Below are 22,834 nucleotides of genomic sequence, written 5' to 3'. Positions count from 1 at the left end.
CCGGGAAAGTAAATCATGAGTGCAGGCTTTGTTTTAGGATCAAATTAAAATGAAGAGTATAGATGTATATTAAATTTCTTGATTTCCCCCTTTTAAATCCACAATTGTATTTTTTTAATCAATCTTTTCTGTGTTTTTAGTTCAAAAATCATTTTGTAAAATCTAAAAATATATTTTAAAAAAAGAAGCTAAAATAAACATTGTTTTAGATCTATAAAAAACTGAATATTCAGGGCTTTTTATCCAGTTCTTTTAATCCATTTATAAAAAAAATATCTAAATATTATATCTAAAATGGTCCGGGCCACGTGAAATCAAGTTGACGTTAAAGCGGCCCCCGAACCAACCTGAGTCTGACACCCCTGGTCTAGAGCTTGAGTCACCATTTTTCATTACTTCGGTGCTGAGTCCTAGTAGCAAGCGTAGGAGAGGGGAGTTGCTTCTGCGTGGATTTTCACATTTTTATGAACAAATCTTATTAACAAAAAGAATTCCCCGCAGAAAACAAACCGCGATGTCGTGAAGCCACTATAGTTGAAGCCGCGATATTCGAGGGATTACTGTACATTATGATATTTAAAAAATAAATAAATAAACATCTCAGAGATTCTTTGCAGTTCAATTGTAGATAATTGAAAGGGAAAAGCTTGACCCAAAGTCAATGCTCAGGGACAATATTAATCAGTGATATAAGATTATAAATATGTCAGGAAAGATGAGACTAAATGGAAACCAAGATATAGATTCGAAAACCTGCACTGGAAGTTGAAAGAAAAGCTTGTTGTCTGTCCTCATAAAATACATCAAAATTTATGTCCGTACTTAATGATTTCACAAGCATTTCCTTGCTATTGGCTACAACAACAATGATATTAAAAGTTTTTTTCCCCCTTCATGTGAAAAAGCAAAGCTTTTTTTTTAATCCAAAGAAGAGATGAGTTTTCTTTTGACCTGCACAGCCAAGGCCTCATATGAGGCGGGCCTCCACTCAAGTTTCAAAACAGATGTTTGGGTGGAGGAATACGTTGACTTGAACATTTACAGTGACATGATGCTATAAATGTGGAATTCCTGTTGTGCGAAAGGATCAATCTAATGAGGAGTGTGTGTTTGTGTGCATTTACCTGTGTACAGTATTTTCCTAAAACATTATTCCATGGAAGTTTAAACATTCGAAGATAATCAGGACACTTTATTCCCTCCTTGTGATGCTCCAGTTAACTCATTGGCTGCCATTTATGGTGACATAGGACTAGCATTTAAACATGATCATTCATTTCCAAACTTTCTGGTACAAATAGATCTGATGTTTATCACTGCCAATGGCAGTGAATGAGTTAAAAAAGAAGTATCCTATTCCTTGCAATAACTTCTAAGAAGGTGTCCTCACTTTTTATTTATTGGATCAAGTCCTTGAGATGCATGCTATTCTTCCACTTAATGTGTACAGAGATGACCCATAAGGACAGAGACAGAAAGATTATTCTTTGAAATCAAAGTAGTGAGTATTTGGATGCAAATACAAATCTGTATTCTTAAATGTTAATAGGATCATGTCTGGCATGCATTGTTGAATAAACAAATAGATTGCCAAACTGATAGCCATGGGCTTTGTTTATTTGTTTGTTTGTTTTCTGTTACCTAAACTAATTGTTTTAACTCAAAATTGTAAACATCCACTCATTCATTCATCCTCTGTACTGTTTATATCCTGTCACAAAAATTGTCATTTTTAAGGCAAAAACGAGGCTTTGGATCTTATCTCTCAAAATTTCTACTCGTAACATTCAATTCAATCATTCATCCATTTTCTTAATCGATTATACTCACAAGGGTCATTTGGTTGCTGAAAGCCATCCCAGCTAACAACTCACACACTCCTAGGGTCAATTCCATGCATGTGTTTGGGATGTGGGAGGAAACTGGAGTACCTGGAGAAAACCCACACAAGCCCAGGGAGAAAATGCAAACTCTACACCGGAAGCTCCAAACCTATGATTGAAACCTTGATCACAGAACTGTGAGGCCGCCGCCCCTCAAGGAATATAAACAATTTATAAACACATTGCATATGCCCTAAGCCACTCAATACTGGTAAAACACTCAGTGTTTGCGACCAAAATCCAATTTTTCCAAAAATATCCCACTATGACTTAGGCAACTAAACTATAGGTTATTTGGCTAACAATTTAAAACAATCCAATTATTCATTCATTTTCTGAACCGCTTCATCCTCACTAGGGTCACAGGGGGGGGGAGCTGGAGCCTGACCTAGCTGACTTCGGGCCAGAGGCGGGGGACACCCTGAATCGGTGGCCAGCCAATCGCAGGGCACAAGGAGACAAACAACTATTCACACTCACACTCATACCTAGGGCCAATTTAGAGTGTCCAATTAGCCTAATATGCATGTTTTTGGAATGTGGGAGGAAACCAGAGCACCCAGAGAAAACCTACGCAGGCCTGGGGAGAACATAGAAACTCCACACAGGTGGACCGACCGGGATTTGAACCCAGGACCCCAGAGCTGTCAGGCTGACATGCTAACCACTCATCCGCCGGGCCGCACAAACCAATTAGTCACTACAAAAGAACAAAAGTAATTTTACTATCCAATTGTGTGAGAGTAAACAGCTAAACTGAGGTTTACCAAAAAGAGCTATTCATACTGTCAATAAACTTCCCTGGGCCTTCGATTGCTGGGTAACCTGACCTTACCACCAACTGTGTGTGTGACCCACTGGCCATTCATGGGGGAGAACATAAGTCCCCCCCTCTCCAACACACACACACACAAACACATTCCTCTTCATTGCAGCAGCCGCTGACTATTTGTAAGCAACCTGATGACGACACGTCTTGCTGACCCACATGTGCGACTCACCCGACTAAAATATGTATATATATTTTTAAATAAATTAAAAAAATAATAATAATTATATATATATATATATATATATATATATATATATATATATATATATATATAATAGGGTGGGCGCGCCCCTTCTGCGTACCCTCCAAGGAAATGTTTATAGCCTTGGAAAAGGAGAGTCAGGAAGACTCAAGTTCCATATCATAATTCCTAGAAGTGTGAGGCCAAGAGGAAAGTAGGCTGGGCTTGAGTGAGAGACTTTGTCAATGGAGTGACGTGTGTGCACACCGTTTAGGTTACAAGGGACAATAAGGCATGCTCAGCTACAGCTGAACTTTCTGTTTTTCCAATTCTTTGTTTTTTATTTATGACCTCGGAACTTTTTCGCTCAGTCAAGTAGCATAGAGATCCATTAAGCACACACAACCCCCCTTCAGCTCCAAAGGGTTTTCGAGGAATTTTGCCCCACAAAAGAACCACCCACTTGCACTATGTTGCGGTACAAGCGGTCCTCCCCCACCCTTTTGCGGGCCTTACTGTATATTGTATGAGACCTTGAATGTATGTTTTGTCCGTCATAAACCATCTGCACAGATGCAGCGCACACGTGTTACCATTTTGCAACATGAGTATGCCTAAACTTTTACATTCACGAGACCAAATCTGGGACATTTGGGCTTGACAATTCCTGAAAAACAAACCTTCATTTTTTACACTTTCTGCTAAATAATTATCAATATTAGCTATTAAACGACCATGAACCTGATTGGCTCCGTTTACATATCAATCTTAGCTTTGTCTCAGGAGTGGAATCTATTTAATTAGTTAGCTCTCTGACTGATGACTAAAAGGATAATCTTAGTTATGTAAATAAGCAAAGGAAAAACAATTTTAGTCAGATTTCAGTCAAAATAAAAGCTTTTACCAAATAGAGGGGCTGTTACTAATAAAACTGTAATACTTCGTTGGATATTAAACCAAAGGTTTAGGCCAATGACTGAGAGTACACGTGTGTACAGGAACAGCTCAAACTTTGCAAGTATGTGCCATTGCGTTCACATTTTTCCGAAACTGGAATACTTATGGGGCGACCCGGCGTCTTGAGTGGTTAGCACGTCGGCCTCACAGCTCTGGGGTCCTTGTTTGAAATCCAGGTCGGTCCATATGTGGAGTTGGTCTGTGTGGGTTTTCTCCGGGTACTCTGGTTTCCTCCCACCTTCTAAAAACATTCATGGTAGGCTGGCTGATTGGACTCTCTAAATTGCCCCTAGGTATGAGTGTGAGCGTGAATGGTTGTCCGTCTCCTCGTGCCCCTCGATCAGCTGGCCACCGGTTCAGGGTGTCTCCCATCTCTGGTCCGAAGTCAGCTCGGATAGGCTACAGCACCCCCCGGTACCCTAGTGAGAATAAAGCGGTTCAGAAAATGAATAAATGTATGAAATAATGTGCATCAAGCGTGTATCTGACAATCCCCCCATTTTATAGATATACTATTTAGATATATTGGAGATATGTGGCTCCCTTCTGCATATTGTCATGTCACATAAATGGTATCTGATGATTTGTTGGGACTTGGAGGACATAGATTTATAGATGTTTCATAATGGATATTAGTTGAACAATCATTAGAGCAAAGTTCATTCAGACATACACAAAAAACAAGCAAACAAAAATACTCGCTGTCCGCCTGACTTCGAGACTTCATGCACAGTGTCAAGTCATGTCATGTTGGACAGAGAAGCTAATTTGGGATGAGCACCTTCCTTGTGCAAGACTGCTGGGACTTTGTCACTACAAGTCACAGCAGGTGGCTGGGATTACATTAAGAAGAATCAAAACACGGAGCTACTATTTCCTATCACACAATTACACGTCATCCATTGCTCTTCTGAGCTTCGCTATAGCTACTTATCACGAACCAATGAAAGAACAGGGAGCCTGTGTTGGTCCATGTATACGCATCAGGAACACATCAGCCAGATATTGCTATAATGTTGGTTTATTCAACACAAGACATCAGAGGAAGACCTAAGATGCCATTTTTGGGGTCCTGAAAATTTCACAAGCTGGTAGTTGAATCAGAATTCCTTTACTGTCAGTGGGCAAGATTCATTTATTTTCAGAACCGCGTATCCTAACAAGGGTTGCAGGGGTTGCTGGAGCCTATCCCAGCTGACTTTGGGCCACCCTGAATCGGTGGCCATCCGATCACAGGGCACAAGGAGACGGACAACCATTCACACTAACACTTAGAGGCTATTTACAGTGTCTAATCACCCTACCATGCATGTTTTTGGAATGTGGGAGGAAACCGGAGTACCCAGAGAAGACCCACACAGGCCCGGGAGAACATGCAAATAGTTTGGACACCACTGGCTTAGTGTTTAAGGGTGAAGTCAGCTGGGTTCGGCTCCAGCACCCCTTGACCCTGACAAAGATAAGCCGTTTTTGAAAATGTTTATGCGTGTCAATTGTCAATGCATTACCACAGTAACGAATAATATAACGATAATGCTTGCAAGTATCTCTTAGCAATATCCAGAATGCTAGTTAAAACAACAAACCATACCATAACTGCCTTTACAGATGTGTTTTATTGTTTTTAAAAATGTGTAGTTTTATCAGTTAAATTGAAATCCTTGTAACGTTTACTCCCACTTTTAGCAATAACCACAATGCTAGTTAAAACATCAAACCATACCACAACTGCCTTTGCAGATGTCTTTCATTGTTTTTAAAAATGTGTACTTTTATCAGTAAGATTGAAATCCTTGTAACGTTTACTCCCACTTTTTATTGTCGACGGTAATTTTTCCCAGTCGATCCTCGTCATTGAAAGCAACACTGTTACGGTCCACCCCCTTTCTGCCCATCTCGCCTTATGATTGGCTGACGCACCCGGGTCGAGGACTTCCGTGAATTGGCAATTCCCTAAAACAACGGCTCACGTTTCCCGTGGGCCAATGGGCGTCCGCCTCCACGATGACGCCGTGGGATTCCGCGAAATTGTTTCTCGGGAGTACGAGGACACAGCAGCGGCAAAGCAAGAAAAAAAAGCGAAGACGCGTGTGGAACAACAGTCAAGTTAGAAGAGACGCTGGGATTTCTGGACCTCCTTAAACCAGGAAGCTGACAAAGAATTCAGGAAGCTCCCCCTAATTGCCGCGTCTGCCTCATTTTGCTGTATTTAGTTGGAACGGGCCATTCTTGGTGGGACAGTCACATTGACGCCGACACGTGTGAGGAGGATCTCGCTTCTTGCTTTTTGACACACTTCGTCACCAGTCATGTCCGAGGCGTCTGCGCCCCCTGTCCGGACGGACGACCCCCTGAAAGAGAACCAGGAGCACCGAACTTTGCTGATGGTGGCTATGATTCTGTTGGACTTAAACAAATGCCGGCCCGCGGCCGTGCAGGAGGAGGAGGAGGAGAAGCCGGTCGAGAGCAAGAGGAGGGCGGACGAACCGCATGAGCCCTCGGAGAAGAGGCACCGCTGCCCCTTTAGTGGTTGTGGCAAGATGTACGGAAAGTCGTCCCACCTTAAGGCCCACTTAAGGGTACATACTGGTAAGTTAAACTCACCTGCCTGATTTTTATCTATTTATTAAGGAACTATTTTTAACAGAACCACATTTTCGTGACGTTTTCTGTCGACGTCGCAGCTAAAATAGGTTTTTGTCAAGTTATTGCGTCATTGGATCACGATATAAAGGCTCGTGGGTGCGTGTCGTGATGCTGAGTGAGGAGGCGGATCGATAACTAATAATAGGAATCATCGTGTCAAACCAGCAAGGAGGAGGTGTGTCGTGTGTAATGGGCGTTTCTCTTGATACCGCTGAGCTCATTGGCTGCCCTTTGATGGGTGACTTAATATTAATAAGAATTGAACCCGTTATGTTAAGTGACTATTGTTGGTCACGTAATTAACTGAAATATGAGTGTGTATTACACTATTTTTTTCAAATTATTATTGTATAAGTGTATCGCCCACTCAGGGAGGGTTTTTGCAAAGGGAAATATAGGCAACTGCCCAGGGCACTATCTATTTGGGGGCGCAGGAGGGCCCTCTGCCAATTTTTTTTGTTGTTTTTTTCCCCCAAAAATTACCAGTTGTCTCTAGACCTCTAGACTGGGGGTGGCGAACAAGTTAGACACATAGGAAACATTTTAAACTGTGAGAGTCAAAGAGCCACAGGGATTGTAAGGATAGGCGGAAAGAAACAGGAATGAATATACATTATAATTCTAAACCGTATTGCATTGATACAATTTCAATAAAAAGTAAATTACCAACAATATAATAAAATCAGGGCGGCCCTGTGGCCTCACAGAGGAGGGACCTGGGTTCAAATCCAGGTCGGTCCACCTGTGTGGAGTTTGCATGTTCTTCTCGGGCCTGTGTGGGTTTTCTCCGGGTACTTTGGGTACCCCAGTTTTCTCCCAAATTCCAAAGACTGCATGGTAGGATGATTGTACACTCTAAATTTCCCCTAGGTATGAGTGTGAGTGTGAATGGTTGTTTGTCTCCTTGTGCTCTGTGATTGACTGGCCACCAATTCAGGGTGTCCCCTGCCTCTGGCCCGAAGTCAGCTGGGCTCCAGCACCCCCCGTGACCTTAGTGAGGATAAAGCAGTTCAGAAAATGAGATGAGATGAGGAAAAAAAATCAAATACAGTAATACATAAGTTTATTTTAAATTGTTCGTAGTATTTAACTCATGCTTTGCATTGATGGCGATAGACGTACAATTCATTTAAACTTGGAAGACAAGGCTCATGTTTCAGTGCCATTGAGGGCGCTACACCCAAACTATTCCACAAAGGGCCGCAGTGGGTGCGGGTTTTCATTCCAACCCATAGAGAGGGCACCTTTTCACCAATCTGGTGTCTTAAAAGTGCAATCAGTGGATTGCAGTCAAGTGCTTCTTGTTTTCTGCAGAAATCTCATTGGTCAAACTGTATGTGCTTGATCAGTTGGAACAAAAACCTGCACCCACAGCGGTCCTCAAGGACCGGTTTGCCCACCCCTGATTTACACAGTCATTATGGATTGGATTTCTGCTGCCGTCAAAAGTAGCCAATGGGTGGATTCACTGTTCGAATGAAGTGGACGTCTATCAGCGTCAATGGCACTTAACTCAACCATTTCATGCCAGCTAGAGTGTGCAGCGCGAGCGATAAGAAGGAAAGCAGTAAACACGAACGTGGCAGCAGGTCACTGCGACACGGTTGTCCCAGCGCCGGCGCACACATGCTGGAGGGATAACAGGCCCCAGCGGGCCCGCCCCTGCTATCCGCTACTTCCTTCTACATCATCAACACCACCCCCATAAACGGCTGCTTGTAAACAAGAGGAAACACGTGGTCGAGTGGTGCACATGGTGGTGGAAGAAACCATTTTTTTTAACTCATTGTGGCTGTGTCATGACTCACTTTTGCTCAATCAACGTGTTATGGATTTTGTTCCTACGAAACACGTGCGGGCACACACCTCCCACAAATTTTGTTTTTTCACTGACAAAGATCGAACAGTTTGTACTTTTCCTGACAATTGCCTCATGTTTTTTTTAAATTGCTTTTTCGGGAAGCAAAACAGTTTCAAAAGTTCTAGTAGTTAGACTGAAACTATATTAACACTATACAGCAGGACATACACGATTCTCTCCATTTCTCCACTATATAAATAGAGAGCAGTGTTGAAAATGGATGACAAATTAATCATCCCAAAAATCAATCATTTCAGAGATTTTATTTAATCCTGTTGCCACCCAATCAACCCACAATATAAAATCCAGGTGCATAGTTCACCCTAGGGTCGCAAAAATATGATGAAAAGTTTTGATTTAACCCTTTAGAAGGAACTCATTTGACTTTAACTGCCTGTGATGTGTGCTAGACGTCCCCAGTCAAAATGGATTGGACGTCCAGCGATGTCAATGGCCCTAAAAGATGAGCATTCAACAGCCATTTTCCCCAGTTTAAATTAATTGGGCATCTATATTTTTCAATGGGAGTCTTCATCTCATTTCACCTCATTTTCTGAACCGCTTTATTTTCATTAAGGTCGCGGGGGGTGCTGGAGCTAATCCCACCTGTCTCCGGACCATAAGCGGGGGACACCCTGAATCGGTGGCCAGCTGATCGCAGGGCAGCAGGAGACGGACAACCATGCACACTCACACCCATACCTAGGGGCAATTTAGATTGTCCAATCACGCTACCGTGCATGTTTTTGGAATGTGGGAGGAAACCGGAGTAACCGGAGAGAAAAAAAGCTATGGGAAAATACATAGGGGTATTTATGTTTTTTTTCCCATGTTAATTATATTAAAGTGATTTTATTAATTAATTTGTTTATAAATATTATTTTTTCTGAAAATGGGGGCGGCCGAGTAGTTTCCGCGTCGGCCTCACAGTTCTCAGATCAAGGGTCTGATCCCAGGTTTGGAGCCTTCCTGTGTGGAGTTTGTTCTCCCCGGGCTTGTGTGGGTTTTTTTCAGGTACTCTGTTTCCCTCCCACATCGCAAAAACATGCTTGGTAGGCTGGTTGAACACTCTAAATTGCCTCTAGGTATGAGTTTGAGCTTGAATGGTCCTCTGGCTCCTTGTGCTCTGCAATTGCCTGGCCACCAGGCAATAGGGTGTGATCTAGCTGGTGCCCATAATTAGCTTTGATAGTCACCATTACCCCGCGCACAGGGATTGCTTCAATTTACATTGAACTTTTGTAGCTCAGTACTTCAAGCGTTCGACTGTCAAATGCAGTGACCTTTTCACCTCCACCAAGACAGGTTGCTTGTGGATTAGAGTAACATAAAGTAAAAACATCTGCCGTAACATCTACAGGTACTGTCGTACTTCTACTTACAAAATTAATTGGTTCCAAGACTTTTTTCGTAACTTGAAAGTTTCCCAAGTAGAGGTGTACTTTATATGTAAATTCTCTCATTCGTTCCACGGTCCTCACACAACTACCAACTAGACCGTTTAAAATTGGTCAAAGTGTCGCAATTTTGTATGAAAGATGTGAGGAAACACACACAAATGAGAGATAATTATAAGGAAATTATTTATTCATGTCATAAAATAAATAAAGCACATGAAAGTGTGTCCTGCGCAGCTGAAATATCTCCCTCTGGGACCGTTATAGATGTAATATCCGTGTTTGTCCGCCAGATGGCAGCAAGGGCCCGTTTTACCAGGGCCGATATGCCATCCACTTAGTAGTACATTTTAGACTTTTACGTGTGCCTTATGTGTGTGTGTGTGTGTGTGTGTGTGTGTGTGTGTGTGTGTGTGTGTGTGTGTGTGAAAATGTGTGCCACGTTGCATTTGTAGTTTTTAATTGCTTAATAAGGGGAATTCAAAACAAAATAATGGATTTACTTTTTGGGGGATTTCGTAACTTGGATCTTTTTCGTATCGAGTCACCAATTTGCATATAAACAAATTCATAATCTGAAACTTTCGTACCTAGAGGCATTCGTAAGTAGAGGTATGACTGTACTGAAGCACCAGAGCCAATTGCTCCCTTTATTAAAGATTGCAATTCCCCTTATTAAGCGATAAATAACCCGTACAAATGCAACGCGGCACATGTTTACTCACAAAGGGCGCACTTAAAAATCTAACATTTTCTCCACAGTAGACAGGGTGCCCAATCAGTATGCACTAAATTCAAGATTCTGTAGATGTCACTGTATGATGCTGACAGCTTGATGTCTGGGTACATTGCTTGCTGATGGTAAAAAGGCTGACGTGTGAAAGGGGCCTATAAGCCAATAAGGGTAAAACAAGCTCGGTTTTACAAAAATATGTACTTTAAAAAAATCCTGTACAAAAGTTGTTACACGGCATACAGATATTGATCTTTGTAATCCACATCTGGTTGTTCCACAGGCGAGCGTCCGTTCGAATGCACCTGGCCGGCCTGTGGCAAGAAGTTCTCACGGTCGGATGAGCTGACCCGCCATTACCGCACGCACACGGGGGAGAAGCGCTTTACGTGCCCACTCTGCGACAAGTGCTTCATGAGGAGTGATCACCTGACCAAGCATGCCCGCCGCCACGCCGGGTTCCATCCCAGCATGCTGCAGAGCGCCGGCGCCGCCGCCAAGAGGCGCCGCTGCTCCGTTTCCGTGTCCTCGTCCGACTCCGGAGACCGAAGCCCTCAGGCAATCTAAATAGAGACACGTGGACACACCCACTCGGGTGCTGCCCTCTGCTGTCACGGAGGGTTTTTCCGTGTCATGCATCCTTTCGTTACCAATGTGACAGGTATTTATTCAAAATTTTCTGTCATCTGGGATTATTTTTAATCATTTTTTTAGTGCCAGCGTATTTTTTAACGGATATGACACCGTCGAATCAGTCGTAGAATTTGCATATCCTCCACATGCTTGTGCGGGAGTTTACCGGGTACTCTGGTTTAACACTCGCAGAGCCAAAACCAGCGTGTTAACTTCACTCTACATTATCCTTGGCTGTGATTGTGAATGGTTGCTCATTCATGATTGGCTGGCGACCAATCTCGGGTGTTGGGCCAGGAAAGGAATTGGTGATCAAGCACCACTATCTTCAGAGAAAGGGAATAAATATTCAAATATAACACAGACAGTAGAACTGTATTACCATGTACATAGAGGGATAATTGATGCATAGCATTAGTGGAAAAATAGAGTATTATCTAGATTAGAATTTAAATAATTGCAAAATTACTTCATTTGAAGAAAGTACCTTGATGAGCATCATTCTACAAATTATGATGCATTTTGTGCATCATGCAAATTGTTTTCTTCACATGATGTCTGTGCCTTCTTGGGGTTGTTTTCCCCATTACTCGCCATTACCCGAATGAATTATCATTATTATCTTACTGATACTAAGTGACTTGTCAGAACAAGCTGATGCACACTTTTTTCCGTATTGTGCCATATTGAATTTTTGTCAGGGATTAAAATGAACTTTTCGCACCTCTTGGTGGTGATGTTGAAGCACAACATATCACTGTCTGGCTGGGATTTCTGATTTAGTTCATAATTTTTTATCTGTTCTGTACACTGTGTTTTTGTAATGGTTTTATCTTATTAATTCTGCCAGCCCTCACAGTCAAAAGGTATTGGAAATACGTATATTACTGTTAATGGCAGCCTATGACTAAATGGGGTTTTACTTCTCAACATGAGCCACTAATTTTTTTTCTTTTGTTGTGACATCTGTGATTTATTGTTGGTGACTTTCAAGTCGAAGGCCTTATGTTGCTACTCTAATTAAAGTCACTGAAGACTCTAATGCATTCAAAGCATTGTCATATTTAATGCTTAACATTAAAAACGTTCTAAGACTGCTCTTATACATGCTTGATTGGATATATATATATATATATATATATATATATATATATATATATATATATATATATATAGAAACACACACATATATATATATACATACATATATACATACATATACATATATATACATACATATATATACATACATATATATACATATATGTATGTGTATATATATGCGTATACATATATGTATATATGTGTATATACATGTATATATGTATATATATGCATTTATACACATAGATATAGAAATATATACATATGTATATATATATGCATATATACATACATATAAGTTAATTACAGCTGTGTTTACTGATTGTATTTTTTACAGGGCAGAAGCAAAGGCGGTGCTAAAATTACATTAGCTGTGTGTTTATTTTTCATCCAGCACATGTAACAATAATGTTAAATTCCATCATGTAAGTGTTTACGGGATAAAATGGATTAACAAATGGTCTAAGGTACAAAAATAAAATCAAGTTTCAGATTTTCTTTGAAATATTATAACAAATACCCACATCTTGTTAACTTTTTTGTACTTAAGGCAACTCTATCTGCAAATCAGTTCATTCATGAGAGCTTGTGCAAGTGAAGCTGCGAGTTCCAAATTTTTCCAATAACTATCCACAATAATGGCATGGGATTTACAGTATGTATGATACATGCATGTGTGTGTGCAAAAACTGGAGTCAAATCATTTTCTTGTCTGATGAGTGGAGCTATAAAATGTATAGTGAGAATAAATGTGTCCTTTGGCCGCAACCCTTCATGTACATGAATTTTTAGAGAGAAAAAAAAAATGTAAACATTTCAGCAGAAACTATACCACTTGTGTGTGCAAGAAAAAGGCCCAAAAGGGTGAAAATATATTGTGCAAATTGAAATAATCCAACACACATTGGAAATAGGCTGGAACTGAACTGTGCAAATGCTCCCTTTTTCCCCTATTTCCCTTTTTTCACTTATTTAGTCCAGTCATGCTACATGGCAACCTTGTACAGTACAATGTTGCAGTTTGGAGCCCCAACACTGCAGTCTATAGTTTTTCAACAAACAACAACCAAACAAATATTAACCCTTTCAGTAATACGGGTCACTCCAGTGAACAACTATTCAAGAGTTTAACCCTTAATAACGCAGGCAACTATTTTTGTTAATTTATTATTAGAAGACCTTTAATACTTTGTAGGGTAAATGTTTATTTTTTGGTCATCTAAAAAAATGTTAGCAATTGTTAGTATATTATCATTTTCAGACTACCAATATTTTTTTTAATAAATAAATTTAAACATTCATATAAATTTAAGCAAAACAAACAATCACGCACTGTTTATGTGCCCCCAAGTAACACCAAAGGTCATTGCATTTCATTGATGGCAATAGACATCCAATTCCTTTAAATTGAGATGACTGGCTACAAATGCTCATGTTTCACAGCCATTGATGTCAAAATTTTGACTGGGAGGGCGAATGAACAATTGTTCGCCCCTCCTAGTCAAATTGAATTGGACGTCTAATGGCAGCCAATTAGTTAAATAAGTGGTTTTAAAAATGGGTGTAAAAAAAAAAAGATAATTCATGCGTGAAAGGGTTAAAGTCTTGATGAAAACAACAGTAGTTCAAATTGTAAACTAGATTTCAGGTAAACCGAGTCAGCAATAGCATCCTTTGACACACGTTGAGGAGAAGCAAATGTCCTACCATAGGAGGAAAACACCAGCATTCATATATATTATACGTATACTCATAAAAAGTTAGGGATATTTACTATTTTCACTTTATCCCATACTTTTGATATAAATGACTGAATGGGTCATTTCTATTCTAAAACATTTTAGCTTGAACTGAATGTTCTCACTCTTAATAACAAAGAAAAGTGATTAGATGAACATTGGGGTTAAAGGCTGGGTTACTGGATTTGACAGGTGGTGGAGGGTGCGGCCTGGCAACAAATGCAGGTGGGGTTGACTGACTTGGGTGGGATCAGATCCAGATCCTCATCGTCCGGTATCTCATCCAAGCGGTAACCGTCCTTCAACAGCTGGATGTTGAGATCTTGGTTGATTTGCTAGAAGAGACAAGATGAGCAGGCACGTTTTGTGGTATACAAAATGAAATTGGATGGACTAGAGAAAGCCTCGTAATCACCTGTGCCTACCAACAAATAGCTGTTTTCCTAATCTCCAATGGCAGTTTTTAAATGGTAACATGTTCAAATGATGTTTATGAGTGTACAATAGGGCCACAATTAATCCAAAACTAATCTATTACAGTGAGGAACATTTAGGTTTACAGTTTCAAAGTAGGGTTTCAAATTAGGATTAGGGTACCAAATAAGGGTTTCAAACTACAATTACAATTTAAATAAAAGGCAAGAGTTACAAATTAGCGTTAGGGTTTCAAATTGGTGTTACAAACTACAGTTAGGGTTTCAAATTAGTGTTTCAAAATACAGTTAAAGCTTTTAAACCTCAAAATAGGGCTAGGGTTTGGATTGGATTGGATTGGATTGGATAACTTTATTCATCCCGTATTCGGGAAATTTCGTTGTCACCGTAGCAAGAGGGTGAGAATACAGATATAGGAAAGGCATTTTAGACATAAATAGATAGGTAATAAGTAAATAAATAAATAAAATAAATACATGAATAAATATACACATACATACCTATATATAAACGTACAGACGCTCCCCTACTTACGAACATTCAACTTACGAACAACGGTACATACGAACATGTCTGCAAATTGCGTCCAAAAATGTTCGCAAGTCCAATTTTGTATTTCGCGCCTTTTTCGGAGTAGTACTTCTTTCCGCCGCTAATACCGACGCCTGGCGCTGTGAGAGCTCAGCTCACCCAGCATCTACCTTCTTCTTCGTTGCAATGCGGAAGTGCGTGAATGTATCTCCAGTGTGCAAAAAACCTTTTTCATTTGTATCATTAAATATCTCATGCATCCAATATTGAATATGGTTGGTAAAAAGCTAAAGGCTTCTATTGAGGGAGTTGCAAGGAAGAGGCAAGCCATTTCATTTGAAACGAGTGGCAATAATAACGAAGCTTGATGCGCGTGAGAGTGGTGAGCGTTTCACGGGCATTGAATCGTTCGACCGTCAGTACCATTTATAAACAGAAAGATCGAGCAGCAGGACCCAAATATTGAACGTTGCACAAAGTTTGCAAATCAATTGAATGATGCCATACAGTGCTACCGCATCATTTATGATGAAAAAAAGAAGAAAACTGTGCAATCGTCATTAGGTCGCTTCTTTTGGCCAGTTTCTAATACATAAATCTCTCTCTCTCTCTACAGTACTGTACATATTCTCTCCATTTTATTAAATGTTTTTTTTTTTCAGTACAAACCAATGCGTGTTACTTATACAAGCCTTAAACATACAAATGCACTTATATAAACCTTCAATATACTTATATCGGCCTTAAACATAAATTATAATACAAAATATAGCACTGAATCAACTTACAAACAAATTCAACTTATGAACAATCGCTCAGAACCAATTGCGTTCGTAAGTAGGGGAGCGTCTGTATATATACATATGTATTTGGGAGTAGAGTTTCTGACTAGGGTTTCAAAGTATGGTTTTATACTAGGATTAGTCTTTCCAATTAGGGCTTCAAACAATGGCTAGATTCCAAAGTAGGGTTTATTTATTTATCTTCTTATTTATTACCTGTTTATTTATGTTCCCGAATGAATAAAGTTATCTCATCTCATCTCATCTAAACGCTGAGTAAGGGTTTAATATTGGGGTTTCGAAATAAATTCTTTAAACCAAATACAATCTTTGACTATGAACCAAAGACAGCAGTAACCAAGTTCCTTTCTCAGGGATTTCTGTGTAAAGCAAAGTACCTTCTGAAATGTGCACAGTAACTGAGCATCATCCTCCTTCCTGGAACAATTATTTTCTTGTCATGACACATGCCTCGCTTTCAGTCAGCTATTACGCAACGCTGAAACCGAGACCATCTACTTTCAGACACTAACGTAGTTTTGTTGCAAGGCAGGAACTCACCTCGGCAGAGGAGTATCCTGACGACGAGTATCTTGACATGTCGAAGTCATCATCACTGAACAAAAGCAACACATGTGAAGCGTGACTTCTATTCGCAAACGCGAGATATGTTCGTGCAGCTCACCTATCTGTGTCTAATGCAACCAAGGGCTTCTCATCAGGACTCTGGTCTAACGAGGAATAGCCTTTGTTTGGCACCACCAATCTGTGCAGGAAGAACATTAGTAGAGATAAAGTGAGTGGGCTAAAACAAGATACGAAAGAAATAGAAGAGGAACATCACGTAAACAACAAAATGATTGGAGAGAGCGAGAAGATAGATGGAACAGGCAGTGTCTCGGAAAGCCTCAATCAATGAAACTCTTCCTGTTAAGAGTCCATGTGACAGACCAACATAATGGATGGGAGATAGCATCTATTGTACAACTCAAACATCTTCCTGGAAGATGAGAATTGACCCGCACAAGGAGTTCAAGTTGGACATATTATTATTGCAATGGCATATTTAAAGGTCTTAAGAAAAAAAATCCGAATTCTGCAGCTAATCCAGAATGATGCTGCCTCACTAATACAAGGAAATTGGACCGTATTTTGACTGCTTCCAGTGAGTCAAAGCATCAAGTAGAAAATCTTACAGCTGGTCTACAAAATACATGCTGGATTTGCTTGATGCCTATTATTATCCTGACACCTTACGTCATCAGGACCTGGTTTGTTGTGTGTCCCAAAAACAAGAAAAAAAGTACGGTGAGGCGGCATTCAGTTATTATGCTCTTCAACTGTGGGATAAATTACCAAATTGGTAATTGCTTTAAATGAGCGCTAATAACACTATTGTTTACTAAAGCATGTCCCTGAACAAAGATCGGGCTGGAGTGAATGGATGAATGGTTTTAGTGTTGTTTTGCAGGCCGATGACCAAGTTGTTAGGCAGTAAGTCATGTGTGATATGATCATTGTGTCAAATTTAAACTGCCACTCGAACTCCATAAAAAATAAATAAAATGACAGAGCGACTTCACTTGGATCGTTTAGTGGTTCGGCTCAGTGTTGTCCTGCATCACAATCGCTCATTTTGGCTGTGTTATACCCCTATATATAACCATGGTAAAAATAGCTGTTTGTTCTATAAGATCTTCTTCTACGGAACGTTGGTCTGGAATTAGATGCGACGTGAACGCTAATTCCAGACCAACGTTCCGTAGAAGAAGATCTTATAGAACAAACAGCTATTTTTACCATGGTTATATATAGGGGTATAACACAGCCAAAATGAGCGATTGTGATGCAGGACAACACTGAGCCGAACCACTAAACGATCCAAGTGAAGTCGCTCTGTCATTTTATTTATTTTTTTCTATTTTTTTAGGCCTCTTGAGTACCTGTGCACAGCCAGCAGCCTTATTGAAAAATTTCTTGACACATTTTAACTCACTCTCCTCATTTGAGGACAGCCTGTAATTCTTTTCTTACCTGATATCAATGAGATTCCCAATTTTTATGCAAATGTTAAGAAAATTTTGCAAAAATCATACTTTTATTTATTTCCTATTTCACAGCAACTTTTCGTTCGAAGGCAAATTTATAAAAATAAAGACGGCTGTCAAAATTTTTGCAGGTTTTATTATTCATTACTTTTCATAGTGTAAGGAGGGAGTTGTCTTATTTCTATTGCACAGCAGAAGTCATTTATTTACTTTTAGTTTCAAATTTGCAAGAAAAAAGATAATTATTGATGTCTACTGTAATCAGCTAAGAACAAATTATTAGAATCTTGACCAGGGATAGGGAACCTATGGCTCAGGAGCCACACGTGGTGCATATGGCTCTCCGCCAACCTGTGATGTAAAATATGGAAATCGCTGGTGAGAGAGCTGAGTCCTGAAAGTACCAATAGGAAGCATCACGTCGGCCTTGTAGCGTGACACTACCTCTAGCACCCCTTTAATCATTTTTGTTTTCATTACCCTCTTCTTCATGCATACATTGATCCTCATTGATTAGCAACAGCATAACAATGTTGTCAAAAGAATTCAGACTTTTTGTACTTTAAAAGCGGTGAAATGACTAAAAAATATGTACACATTTTCATGTATATTTTCTTTTAAATTCTTAGTATGGCTCTCAATGAATAACAGTTGAAAATATGAATTGTTTAAGGCTCTCTCTGTCAAAAAGGTTCCCGACCCCTTATCTAGACAGTCATTTTCCTCTTTGGTCAAGAAGATGTGACTTCTATGATTTGTATATTAATAATTTATATTATCTATTGATTGTACACCTTTCGCAGTCAAAGGTAGTGAATGAGTTGAGAAATGTTTGTTTGTTTCTTCTGAACTCTATTCCAAAATCTGTTTGTCAGTGTACGCACCGTGTTCTGGCCATGACGTTGTTCTTTTTAGGCTGATTGTTGACTGGGCTGCCCACACTGCTGCCATTCTTCAAGGAGCCCTTCTTACCCATATCTCTCTGTTTCTCTGCACAACAAAAACAAGACATCATCTTTAAAAGAACAAGTAATAAAGGTCAGCGCGCTTGGTTTACATGTAGCACACACTTTTGAGCTTCCGACAATCTTTGTATAAAGTTGAAATTTTTCTCATTAACCATCATGTAGCTATTTGTAGCCTTCACTGAATGTTTGGGGATTTTGGAGGTAACCTGAATAGCTGGAGAAAAGCCACAAAAGCCCATGGAGAACACAGTGAGGACCCACCTGGGATCGAACCCTCAACGACGGAACTGCGAGGCTGACGCGCTAACCACTAGTCACCGGGCTGCCAAAATAATAATTCAAGGCATACTTTGTAAGGCTAAGTAACGTACCATGAGGGCTCTAGTCTCCTCCGTGCATGAGGAAAGAGAGAGAACAGGCATACGCTCGAAAGAGAGAAATATCACGACACCTGGCAGGATGTCGAGACACCCGGACACAGCAAGCGAGAGAGAGGCTTTTGTGGATTTATCACTTGTATGTCAAAATCTGCTCACATATCGAGACTCATTTTCTCCCTAGAGGATGCTCGTATTGTGAAAAACAAGTGACCAGCTCGTGTGATGAGGGTCCGCTAGATATGTGCAGTATTTTCCGGACTATAAGTAGCCGTTTTTTAAAATAGTTGGGACATGGGTGCGAGTTATACTCCATTGCGATGTGTTAATTTTACACTGAACCGCAAGAGGGCGCTCTAGGCATGTGTGGATGGATAATTTCAACATTGCAGATAAGTGGACCGAACTGAATGACAGATGGACACTAACTGAGCGCGTTGAGGAGCCACAGGAAATGCTAAAATATATTGTAACATCGACAAAGGAGTCGCCAGCTTTCAATCATTTATTTCAAATTTGAAAATAACACGGCTACTGGCCGCCCTAGCCCACCCAAACAACAACAAAATCCGTAAAACCTCAGTCCAACACTTACACACGTCTCTTCTCTCTCCCTTTCCCCACTCCACGGTGCGTTCAAGGACAGTACATAAACAAAACTTTAACATCGTTACAACATCTGATTTGAGTGTTTTTTTTATAATTAATTCTTTTTTTTTAAATCAAGAAAAACTTAAAACAGTTGCATTTCCACTTTGTTTGTGTAATTTACAATATTTTGCAGCATTAATAAATTAAAAACGGAATAAAATTTTCTTTTTCGTTGTTTTCATGCCCTATAAATATTTAATTAGACAATTAAGAGGGGCAAAAAGAGGATTTAAAAAAAGTAATATTTATTCTTTTAATGATTGATCTACATCAAAATTAGATGAACGATTAGTTTTTCGATTGACTGTCCCACCACCTTCTAAATTAGATCATTCTGATACTTTTAATTTGGTGATACATTTATGCATAATAGCAATGCCAATCTGACTCAAATATGCTTCCCCTGAACTTTTGAGGTAAATGTTGATGACGTTTCATTTTTTCCAATGACTTAATTTCAAAGGTCACAGAATAATTAAGCCTGCACCGGACAATAGCTCTGACATTCTGAATAGACTGAATACAATTAAATGTGACTGCATTCATGGTTCTTATTTTATTCGGGTGACGCTGCAACATCCAGAAGTAATTGCCGGAGGCTCAGACTAATTTATGTGAGTGGGAATGTTTAAAAAATACATACATAAATAAATAAAAGATTGACAACTCAGTGTACGATTTCATCCAAGGTGTTGTATAGACTCTTAAATGTACTACAAGTTAAAGGTCGACCAATATATCGGGCTGATATATGGACTTTTTCCCAACATCGGCCTTTGGCCGATGAACAAAAAAAAAAGTCCATATAATGAGATTTTGATCGGGCATCTGTGCGGGCAACTACAGTACCCAGTGCCTCTGCTCTGATGTCCTAGAGTTACTATTAGACTACTGTTAGACTAACCTTAACTCTTTACCCAGCCAATCCCAAGGAACCGAAGAGCATTATTTGTGGCAACACTGTAAGCATAGGAACTTTTTTTTTGGCAATTGGAAGTATTATTATATTTTGTGGATATTGTGTTTTTCCTAGCTACTTGAACCAGCACTTTACACTAAAACCACTTTAGTTTACAGTTTGCATTAATTAATGGTGCTGCTTGATTCTGTTATGATCGATTATATTTTCGTCAGTGATACTTGATGTCATGATGTTTGAAATAAAAAAAATTCACTGATTTTTCAGAATACCCTTTGATTTGTTTATTTTTGGGGTAGAATTTAAGAAACTTGAAAATGTCAAACAAGCTCTTTTTAAATAGTGGGTTAAGATCCCTTGGAAACATGTTTTACCGTTGGTATCGTGAAGGGCTTTCATAACTGAATCTGTTTATTAAGAAAAAAAATATCAGCTTTTGATATCAGCAATCGGCCCAAAAATGTTTTAGATATTGGCATTGGCCTTGAAAAATCCCATATCTGTAGACCACTCCAAGGTTTATAGCAATTAAACATCATTAGATTGGACTGGGCTTCTGGGAGGACAAAAATAGCAGACATTGCAAAAACATTTTCATGCTTTAAAAAGATTCTTTCAATCCTCACCTATTTTCATCTGCAGGGGGGACGGCTTGTAGTTGATTGTAACGGGTTCCCCCTCTCTCGTATCTGAGTCGGTCTCCGAGGCCGTGGACGAGGTTGGGTCCTGGCGATATGGGTGCAAATATATTCATAATTTGAGTGAGGACTTGCTTGCCATCGACAGCACTTGACATTCAGTCCATTTTGTGTGGAAGGAGTGAATAGTAGTAGTGTCAATGGCACTGAAACATGAGCATTGTTAGATGGTCATCCCAATTCCAATGAATTGGATGGGTAATTAATGTAGATGTCCTGTTGATTTTGGGGCATTTCTGGGTCACTTTCTGTTCATTGAACGGTCACTCTTGATTTTGGTGGATTTCAGGTCACTTTCTGTTGTTGATTTTGACTTTTTTTCCGGTAATTTGGAGACATTTCTGGGTCTCTTACTGATAATTGTGTTCTATTTCAAAGAAAAAATATTTTTCTTTTGTCATAACTAATGACCACTTCTGGAGAAACACTGAAAGAGGTTTTTTTTAAAGATCTATATTGAGTTGATGATTTTAGAATATTGACACCAGCATTGTGGACTTCCTGTGTGGGGCTCCAGTTTTTTTCCTAGGTCTACAATGTCTTCTGTGTCTGTGCTTGCTACTGTCTTGTTACTGCAACCAAGGAAATTTCCCGAATACGAGATGAAATAAAGTTCTAATCTAATCTAATTGGTCAAGTGCAGTGTCATTTTGATATAACCGGATGAATGGAGACGATAATATTCTATATACATTCTGCGCTTTCATGGGTCACTTTAATCCCATGCTCATCATCATTATCTTTATTTTCAAATGATTTGATTTTTTAGCTAAAAGCTATCAACGAAATTAGAGGCCGTAGCAATTTGCCGGTGGTTATGTGGATGTAGCTGGCATCACATAACATTTGACGTAGGAGCACACCGCGACCCGAATTTAACATAAAACACCACATTTCGTTCACGCTCTTCACTGTATATGTGTAAGGGATATAAAATAATGTGGTAATTACAAATATCTCAACACCTTGTCGTAGCGTGAATTTGTCTTTGGTATGACTCGCAAGGCCAAACGCGTTAGCAGTCGGAGGGTAAATATGTATTTAAGGGTCTTTTTTAGAAGAAACCCAACCAGTGGAAAAGAAGGTGACATGCTGACGTACCAGCGGCTGCATCTCTGATTGCATCTCCACCTCCTGCGCGGAATTGGGGACTTGAAATCGGTCGATTTCCTCCATCATGTCGACTCCTGTTCACCAAGCGAGACGACGAGGACGCGTTTGGATGCCGATGTTAGACGCGGAAAAGGAAGACCTGCGCTCCCACGGAGGCAAGCTTCATCCCAGCTGGTACCAACGTCGACGCTGCTGGTGGGGTGACCGGTGGGCCACCACCCACTTCCGGAAGTGGGCCAAGCTGAGGCACGGGGACTGAGCAGAGGCCTTGAACGCCTCATTGACAACCTATATAGTACATGTATATGTATTATTCTGAGCCAAGCTCATGCACGGGGACTCAGCA

General features: G+C 39.9%; 2 protein-coding genes across 2 annotated transcripts; one reads left to right on the top strand and one right to left on the bottom strand.

Annotated features, from left to right (window-relative positions):
* The first annotated feature begins 5,830 nt into the window (after positions 1–5,830).
* On the top strand, positions 5,831–12,226 carry klf9 (Kruppel like factor 9). Its single transcript, XM_077600312.1, has 2 exons — positions 5,831–6,442; positions 10,774–12,226. Exons 1-2 carry the CDS (start codon positions 6,163–6,165, stop codon positions 11,055–11,057), a joined length of 564 nt encoding a protein of 187 aa, XP_077456438.1. The 5' UTR covers positions 5,831–6,162; the 3' UTR covers positions 11,058–12,226.
* Positions 12,227–12,589: 363 nt separating this feature from the next.
* fam219ab (family with sequence similarity 219 member Ab) lies at positions 12,590–22,735 on the bottom strand. The gene is made up of 6 exons (XM_077601619.1): positions 22,477–22,735; positions 21,304–21,403; positions 18,647–18,752; positions 16,400–16,480; positions 16,276–16,330; positions 12,590–14,301 (listed from the first exon to the last, which is right to left on the bottom strand). Exons 1-6 carry the CDS (start codon positions 22,552–22,554, stop codon positions 14,143–14,145), a joined length of 579 nt encoding a protein of 192 aa, XP_077457745.1. The 5' UTR covers positions 22,555–22,735; the 3' UTR covers positions 12,590–14,142.
* Positions 22,736–22,834: the final 99 nt, after the last annotated feature.

This window comes from Stigmatopora argus, chromosome 5 (assembly GCF_051989625.1).
Source record: "Stigmatopora argus isolate UIUO_Sarg chromosome 5, RoL_Sarg_1.0, whole genome shotgun sequence".
NCBI classification, from domain to species: domain Eukaryota; kingdom Metazoa; phylum Chordata; class Actinopteri; order Syngnathiformes; family Syngnathidae; genus Stigmatopora; species Stigmatopora argus.
Note: the sequence above shows the minus strand (reverse complement) of the source record. Positions and strands in the feature narration are given on the sequence as shown.

Coding starts and splice junctions, on each gene's coding strand:
- klf9 (XM_077600312.1), top strand. CDS start 6,163: ATGTCCGAGGCGTCTGCGCCCCCTGTCCGGACGGACGACCCCCTGAAA. Junction 6,443..10,773: donor CCACTTAAGGGTACATACTG/GTAAGTTAAACT, acceptor GTTGTTCCACAG/GCGAGCGTCCGTTCGAATGC.
- fam219ab (XM_077601619.1), bottom strand. CDS start 22,554: ATGATGGAGGAAATCGACCGATTTCAAGTCCCCAATTCCGCGCAGGAG. Junction 16,481..18,646: donor AACGTCATGGCCAGAACACG/GTGCGTACACTG, acceptor CTTCCTGCACAG/ATTGGTGGTGCCAAACAAAG. Junction 14,302..16,275: donor CAGGATACTCCTCTGCCGAG/GTGAGTTCCTGC, acceptor TGTCTCTTCTAG/CAAATCAACCAAGATCTCAA.